Source organism: Colobus angolensis, unplaced genomic scaffold, assembly GCF_000951035.1.
Source record: "Colobus angolensis palliatus isolate OR3802 unplaced genomic scaffold, Cang.pa_1.0 Scaffold103, whole genome shotgun sequence".
Classification (NCBI taxonomy): domain Eukaryota; kingdom Metazoa; phylum Chordata; class Mammalia; order Primates; family Cercopithecidae; genus Colobus; species Colobus angolensis.
The window spans coordinates 765,193-773,710 of record NW_012111253.1 but is presented as its reverse complement, the minus strand read 5'-3'; the positions used below and the strand labels follow the sequence as shown (position 1 = coordinate 773,710).

The 8,518-nt window shown below is 36.6% G+C and overlaps 1 protein-coding gene across 1 annotated transcript in view; it reads right to left on the bottom strand.

The window, feature by feature from the left end:
- Positions 1-1,274: 1,274 nt before the first annotated feature.
- The window catches only part of UGCG (UDP-glucose ceramide glucosyltransferase), a 38,334-nt gene continuing 31,090 nt past the window's right edge, over positions 1,275-8,518 (bottom strand). The window contains exons 6-9 of the mRNA XM_011941752.1: positions 6,981-7,159; positions 5,285-5,371; positions 4,290-4,479; positions 1,275-3,817 (exon numbers count right to left, since the gene is read on the bottom strand). Of these exons, the coding sequence (XP_011797142.1) occupies positions 3,647-3,817; positions 4,290-4,479; positions 5,285-5,371; positions 6,981-7,159 (627 nt within the window). The 3' untranslated portion in view covers positions 1,275-3,646. The remainder of the gene's footprint in view (positions 3,818-4,289; positions 4,480-5,284; positions 5,372-6,980; positions 7,160-8,518) is intronic.

Here is an 8,518-nt window from a genome sequence, read left to right as displayed (position 1 = left end):
GAAATATACCACACTGAGGCCAGATAGAGGGGCTGCTCCCAGCTCTGCCACCAGCGCCGTGTCTACCTAACCCTACGGTCACAGCTCTCACCGTGGGTGTCTCAGCTTCATTCTAAAATAAGGGTGAGGGATCTCCAAGATCTACCTAGCTATGAAATTCTAATACTGATCAACTTTGTGTTGATCATTTCTTAAACTGTAGGGTTAGAAGTACACAAATGAGAAGGAATCAGTTTGTTTACTGGGCCAGATCCCTTTTAGATTGTGTCTTAGTTTCTTATGGCTCCTGTAACAGAATACCACAGACTGGGAGGTTATAAACAAAACTTTCTCAGTTTTGGAGACTGGAAAGTTTAAGATCAAGGCCCTGTCAGATTCAGTGGCTAGTAAAAGTGGACTTCCTGTTTCATAGCTGGTCACCTTTTTGCTGTATCCTCACGTGGCGGAAGAGGCAAGAAAGCTCTCTGGGGTTTCCTTTATAAGCATCAATCCTGAGGGCTCTGATCACCTACCAAAGGCCTCACCTTGAAAGACCCTCCTCACACTGGGGATTAGGTTTCAACATACGAGCTATGGAGGGACAAAGATATTCAGCTGATAGTAGATTCTTTCTACCCTAGATCTGTTCTCCAGTTAAGAACATTCTTTTCTCATGGGATGGTGGTAAAACAGGCCTGTGAAGGCCTCCGGCTTGGGAGGGACCCGGCCTTGGAAAGTACGTAAGGTTCATCTCCCATCTGGGTCTCAAGTAATAATGCCATTCCATTCCTTCCTTTGGATTTACCTTTCCTAGCCATTAGAGTGGTAAGATCTACAAGACTGAGTTCAAGTTGTGAGCCTGGGGAAGAGGGGCCCAAAGGACCACTGGCTCTTTTCTGAAGGTCATTACGAGCCAGCCATTCTCACAGTAGAATCACAGGTAGAAGAGCTCAGGCCTCACCCAGAATGATTACACCAAAATCTATGTGGGCAGGGCCTAGGGTGTGTGTGTCCATGTGTCTGTGGTGTACAGGGTCCAGGGTGTGTGTGTGTATACATATATATATTTTTTACAAGTTCTCCAGGTGATTTTAACAGGCAACCAATGTAGAAAAGACATACTTAAGTCACAGGACTGCCTATGTCCTTATTTATTTTACCAATAGCTCAGGTGAAAGGAAGATTTCAAAAGGAATACCTGACAGAACTCTTCTAATACTTCTGATGTGAATGCTGGAACATGCTATTTATAAAAATATAGAAGAAAAGAACAAAAAAATATACTACTGCTAATGTTTTGATTGTATTCAAATTTTTATTTTTTGAACAAACATTTAAGACAATGATTTTAAATAATAAAACATGGTATATATTCTAGACAATGTTTTTTTTAAAAGATTATTAAATTTAGACTCCTATAGTTCTGTTGTGATGCTTTCTTCAACATTTATATTATTTCTTACCATTTTATCATCACTCCAAGCTTGCTAAACAAAGAACCACTCTGTTTAAGTGAAGCTTTACATTAAGGAAATACTCCACTAGCACACTGAACAAACCTACAGAACTGTCCTATTTTATATTTACAAAACACAAGAAGTCTGTCCAGCCATTTTGGTTTTGTTGTTACACTGTCCATAATGAGATCAGCAGAAAGCTAAGTAATACACAAGTTTAGACTTCGGCAGTGCAAAGGATGGCATCAACCAAACTTCATTAAACAGACCAACAAGTACAAACATGGTGAGCAAAGTTCAACTCAGGTCATAGTGATTAAAAACAAAACATGTAGTGGGTCACAACCAGACTGGTTTTAACTGTGCAACTTTCCTCAGGGAACAATTCCCATTCACAGAAAGAAAGGAATATGCATCCAAGCCTTTGTTCATAAAGAAAATGCCCTTCAAACAAATTCATCATAAGGCTTAAAAAAAAAAAAAAAGGAAAAAAAAAGGATGAAGCAGTTTGGCCCAGAGAAAAGCTTAAATATAATGTGTATACATACTTATAGATATGTTGCCATTTAAACCATGGATATAGACATTTGACAATTAAATGAATTGGCTCAGTAGAGTGAAAAGTGTTTTCTATAAATATGTAGTTATTGCTAATATGCTACACATTATGCTTTGACATGGAGACTGTAATAACTCAGAATTTACAGCTGCCATATTGCCAGTATTAGCCCTGCAGTAGGCATTCCTATGGACAACATGCCATCCAATCCTGAAGAAAAAGCAAAACACCACTACTAAACAAAGAAAAGGCTTATGCACTGTCCCTTACATTTTTGTTTTTTTTTTTTAAAAAAAACAAAAACAAAAACAAAACAAAAACAAGTCCAGTTCACCACAAGATAAGCACAACCTGGTGAGCAAGTTTAGCGGCATGATGGGGAGAAAACAGTGGGGTACAGCATGCATTTACAACCAGCACTGATCTAGTCTATTTTGTCATATAAACTGGAATACAAAAATCCAATTTAAATAAGACTAGACTAACTATAATAGTAAAAAAAAAAAAAAAAAAAAAAACACACACAGTAGACTTAGTTTGATACTGATTAATTTTAAGAGTAAACTCATCTTATCCCCTCTTAATACTCTACTGCAATTTATTTATTGATGGCTAGAATATTTACTGACTTAAAAAAGATATTAAATACCTGTATCATGAAATTACATTCTTATTAACAATAAGACATACTGTGTAAGAAAATAGCTCATGTGTGAAATGTGTCTGAAATGCATTTTTTCCTTACAACTATCAAAACATCCACTCACACTAAAACAAAACCACTCCCAATCCCCCCCTGAAAAAATGTTAAGGGAAGATGGAGTGGGCTGGGGCAGGAGCAAGGAAGGAAAAGATTTAGCTATACTAATTACAGCACAGTGATTAACAATGGTTCAAGACAGAACCAACAAGAGTTGGTCAAAAAGATGCCTTCAATACATGGCTACAATTAAAAACCAAACTCAGCCACTTTTGGTTCATTGCAGTGAGACCAAAAAAAGTATCTCTCACAGATTCATATAAATACTAGACTCCAGCTCTTTTATTTTTTTTTTAAAGTTTTTGTTTGTTTCTGCAAGGCCTAGCTACCTTATTACAATTTATATTTGCTCTGCAACAACTACAAGAGGTAGGCATAAAGCATGAAAAAGTTTCTCAGTTAGTACCTCGCCGTGTGTTGTTCACTGCACAAAACCATTCACTTTGGACATGAATAGTCATTCCTTCTAGTCTCTTCTAAACCCTAAAGCAAAGCTGCTGCCATCCCACCCGTAAATGTTCTAAAAGAGTGTACTCACAAATAAGAAACTTTCTCTACTGAAGGATACTGTCATAGTGTTTGTTGCAGAGTATCTATATATAGATTTATTTATTTTAAAAAAATAAACAACAATGAAGAACAAACCCAGGTTCCTAGAACCAATTCTCTTGATTCTCTATTCCACAAAATAAAGTGTATCATTTGGCCAAGACTACAGATGTGTTTTTTTTTTTTTTTCACAGATGCAAGTGCCATGCAAAATAAATTAAAGAACAGATACCAAAACATACATGTGATAAAACTACAGAAGGTAGATCTTTAAAAGCATTTATATAAACATAATTTATAATACTTCTCTTTTTTCCTTTATATACAGTCACAAAGCTGTAGTTATACATCTAGGATTTCCTCTGCTGTACCCCCACAGCGTAATCTGTAGCGACCAGTTCTCCAGCTTATAGTTGGGTCCCATAATGCAGACAAAAAAATGTATATTGTCATGGATTCACGGATGAACCAGGCGACTGCATAATCAAGTTTTGAAAAACACAGTGTGCCACCCTACGAATGGAAAAAAATTTTTTTAAATTTCACTCACTGTCAAACTAAAGACATGGTTAAAAAAATTAAATTCTTGGATTTCACTTTTCTAAGTGTACTACGTAAAATCCAGTCTGCTTCCGTATGTAATTTAACTGCCATGTTATACCATTCAAGAAAATGCCAACTGTTACTAGAAGACGCATTAAAATAACTGCTATCTTAATGTATGATTAGTTTGAATACTCACCGATTTAATTAACTTCATGTTTTTAGAACCTTAATAAAAGTGATTGTATAACCAATAGAAAGTTGCAAATCAACTTAAGTTCTGTGTCAACATCCCACTAGAGAAACTGATGTTCAAACCTGAGACTAACCTACAATGGGAAGCTGAAGAATGGCTCAGATAGGTTTTCTTCAACTTTTTCTAAATTAAAATAGTTCTAGTTCCACCAAGTGACCGCCAACCTTTTCATGCCTATCCACATACCTGGACACCCCTGAGTTGAATGTAGTCAAATATAAACCATGCCAGGCAATGACACATGAAAAACACCATAATATCCCATCTGAATACATGGTGGGCTGCCCAGCCAATAATTAAACTGGCAACAAAGCATTCTGAAATTGGCTCACAAATTATCGTAGCAGGAAGCATGTTAATTCGTAGTTTGGTCCACCTAGAAAAACAAAAAGGATTTTCTTTAAAACAACATCCTGGTTACAAGACAAATCCATTTTTTTCTCCCCCAAATAATCAGTTTTTTACCTTGTGATAGAAAGGCCATTCTTTTTAAACTTTTCTTTTTTTACTTGAGATGGGGTTCTGCTCTGTCACCCAGGCCGGATTGCAGTGGCACACACTGTAGCTTCAATCTCCCAGGCTCAAGTGATCCTCCCACCTTATCCCCACCAGGTAGCTGGGACCACAGGTGCACATGAAAACCACACCTGGCTAATTTTTGCATTTTTTGTAGAGACAGGGTTTCATCCATTTTGCCCAGGCTGGTCTCAAACTCCTGGGCTCAAGCGATCCTCTCGCCTTGGCCTTCCAAAGCGCTGGGATTACAGGTGTGAAGCACCACACACAACCTAAATTTTTTTTTTAATGACTCTCTTTTCTATTTTTGTCTAGGATGTCAAAGAAAAATGTCTATAAATTCATTTGTATGGCCTACGCGCTGATGAATACAGATTATAAAATTTAATCAGTATAGAAAGTTAGAAAATAGAGATCAGCATATTAAAAAATTCAGTCTCAACATCTCTCTATTGAGTGCTTTCAGTGTTATACAGCAAATAAAATATATTTAGACATTAAATTTATCTTAAACACAGAAGTTAAACTCTATTTTTGGGAACTAAACAAAAATCTAACCTTTAGGTATACTTATTTAACTACATTAAACCTGTAAAAATTACTAACCCCCCACCCCACCCCACCATTCCTTTTAACGAAGTATAAAAAGAAAATAGTTGATTTACCTGATCATTCTGGATTGAAACTGAGAAATTGAATATGAGCCAGAGTTTTGCATTGCAACTTGAGTGGACATTGCAAACCTCCAACCTCTGAAAATTAAGACAATTAGAAAGTAAGTTATGATGAACACATGCAAGCGTAACTGGTTATGCATTCAGTAATCATTATAAAGACCAGGCAATTTCCGGGATGGAGGGTGAGCCCAGCTTTCAGGATTAGCACACTACTTAAGGTCTACCATACATATGGATGTTTCAGCAATTACGCTAGACCATGACAGCACCATCTAAGAACTAGAAGAAACTGTACCCTCCTTACTTTCCAGTTTAAGAAACTTAAAATGTAGTCATTTGGAAAAACAATAGAGAGGTTCCATATTTAATAGATGAGTCTCTGATGACTACTAACCAAACAACAAACAAAGTTGTGTGAATATTCAACAAGACATGTAAACAGAAAGTGGCATTATGGGTCTCATGGGAGACACCAGGAAACCACGAACCACATTAACACAATCACGACAGAATTTTTATTTAAAACACACTTTAGTTTTTTAAAAATTAAAAAAAAATTCTCACACAAGGCAGTGATCCCCTTTAAAAACAAGTATTTTAGGTTGGGTGCCGTGGCTCACGCCTGTAATCCCGGCACTCTGCGAGGCCGAGGCGGGTGGATCGTGAGGTCAGGAGTTCAAGACTAACCTGGCCAAAATGGTGAAACCCCGCCTCTACTAACACACACAAAAAAGTAGCTGAGCGTGGTGGCAGGCGCCTACAATCCCAGCTACTTGGGAGGCTGAGGCAGGAGACTTGTTTGAACCCAGGAGGTGGAGGTTGCAGTGAGCGGAGATTGTGCCACTGCACTCCAGCTTGGGCATCAGGGAGAGACTGTTTCAAAAAAAACAAAACAAGTATCTTGTGACAGAGAAATGCTAAGTCAGTCATATGAATTTTTCAGTGGCTTCTTAGCAAAGTATCGTATAATTCACTGACAAATTTCAAATTTTGAAATGATAGTCTTTAAATTTTCACCTACTGGTTTATTTTTAATAAATAAAAATAACTGATAGTTTTAACTCTTCTAAAACACAGAAATTTATATCTATATAGTAAAAATTCTAATCACAAAGAAACTTCCTTTTAATCACTTTAAAACACATTAATTTGAAAAATGCAGAGGAATCAGAACATTTACTTTCTTCATTAGTACATACCTACAATTCTATAATTAGAATATGAATTACTCTCTAAAATTATTGATCTGCTGGATGTGGTGGCTCATACCTGTAATCCCAGCACTTTGGGAGGTCAAAGTGGGCAGACCACTTGAGGTCAGAAGTTCAAGACCAGCCTGGCCAACATAAAGAAACCCCATCTCTACTGAAAATAAAAAAATTAGCTGTGCGTGCTGGTACATGCCTGTAGTCCCAGCTACTCTGGTGGCTGAGGCACGAGAATCACTTGAATCCAGGAGGCAGAGGCTACAGTGAGCCAAGATTGCGCCACTGCACTCCAGCCTAGGTGAGAGAGCAAGACTCTGCCTCAAAAACAAAAATAAAAAAATTCAAACTGATCTATTCTGTACTTACTAGCAAAAAAATAAAATTAAATTAAAAAGCCCTAATCTACAGGTTGAACAAAAAGAATAAACCAACAGAAGTTACGTAATAAAAATACTATGGCTTAATTTAGTTCTTACCGGTCAGCTATTGCTTTGGCCATAAAGTAATCTTCGGCAATGTACTGAGCAAAAGCTATAAGTCCTCCTGCTTGATCTAACACGTCTTTTCTCATTAAACAAGACATTCCTGTCACACATTTGAAACCAGTTACATTGGCAGAGATATAGTATCTTGGATGTGAAGTTCCAAAATATACCTGCCCAAAAAACCACAAATGTGTACGATTAGAATTTCATGTTAAAAGTATGGTGTTTACGAACTGTTTTTCCCAATGTTTTTTAACAGTATGAATGAATGAATATCCTATTATTCTTACGTAAACTACCTGAATACAAAGTGGTATACAATATTGCTTTCATAGTGCAAGCACACTTAGTAATCTAAAAATGCATCCAAATGAAACTTAATTTAGATAGAAAATAAGGTAAAAATATCACTCATTGACATACAAAAGATGAACAAATATTTAATGTATCTTATTTTTAGGGTGCTCATGTAAATATACACACACACATCTACTTTGTTTACTTGGATCAATATACATATTTGTATGTTACATATAAGTGTATATATACATACATGCATACACATAACACCCATAGGTCTATCAATCTTCAGGACAATCCTATTTCTTTTTTGGGGGGGGGGAGGGGACACAATCCTATTTCTTAATTCCTTTTCTTGCATCCTTTTGTAGCTAGCTGCTCCCTCTCCCTTAGTCACTAAGACTCTTCCCAATTTCCCCATTTTTTTCAATGTATTTTTCATAAGGGGGATACTAAAATTCTCTCATCCCCTACTGCCATTTCTCTACATATACTCTGAAGTCATAAGATACATAAGCTGATAAATCGATGGTAGAAAAGGACTGTTATTACCCTACTTAGCAGACATAAAATCCTATTTATTATTTACACCTCAGATATGTTGCCTTTTCTAATTAGTCTGAAATAAAGAGTAGTGATCTTTCTCAATGTCTGGAGTTACACACACAGTGCAGAGCAAGAAAATTCTAAGGGGCAATTAAGGTTATGATTCTTGCTACCTACCCTGAACCCAGACTCCAGTGAAGTCCTAGTGTTTGTAGGACTGAATCGAACCTGACTTCTAAGAATAGAGGCACACATCTTAATTCCTTAGCAGTTACTGAGGTCTTAGGAATGAGCTGTTAAGTCACTGAGCTGAATGCACCCAGGATTTCTTTACAGCTGAGAATGATTCATTCTAAGTATGGCAGAGTGAATTCCAGAGATTAAACGTACACTAAGGGAATGGGTGTATTCTGGGAGATGTTTATTGACATACACATAATGGAGATGTTATTGACATCTACATCAATTTGGATATTTCTAAGACAAAAATGCAATTTGGTATATTAGAATAGATTGTATTTTATTTTAAAGCGGCTACTCAGTTTCTTTTTCTAAACAAAGATTCTGGCATTTAAGACTAACAATTTCTGCCATCAGAGAAATGCAAATCAAAACCACAATGAGATACCATCTCACACCAGTTAGAATGGCCATCATTAAAAAATCAGGAAACAACAAGTGTT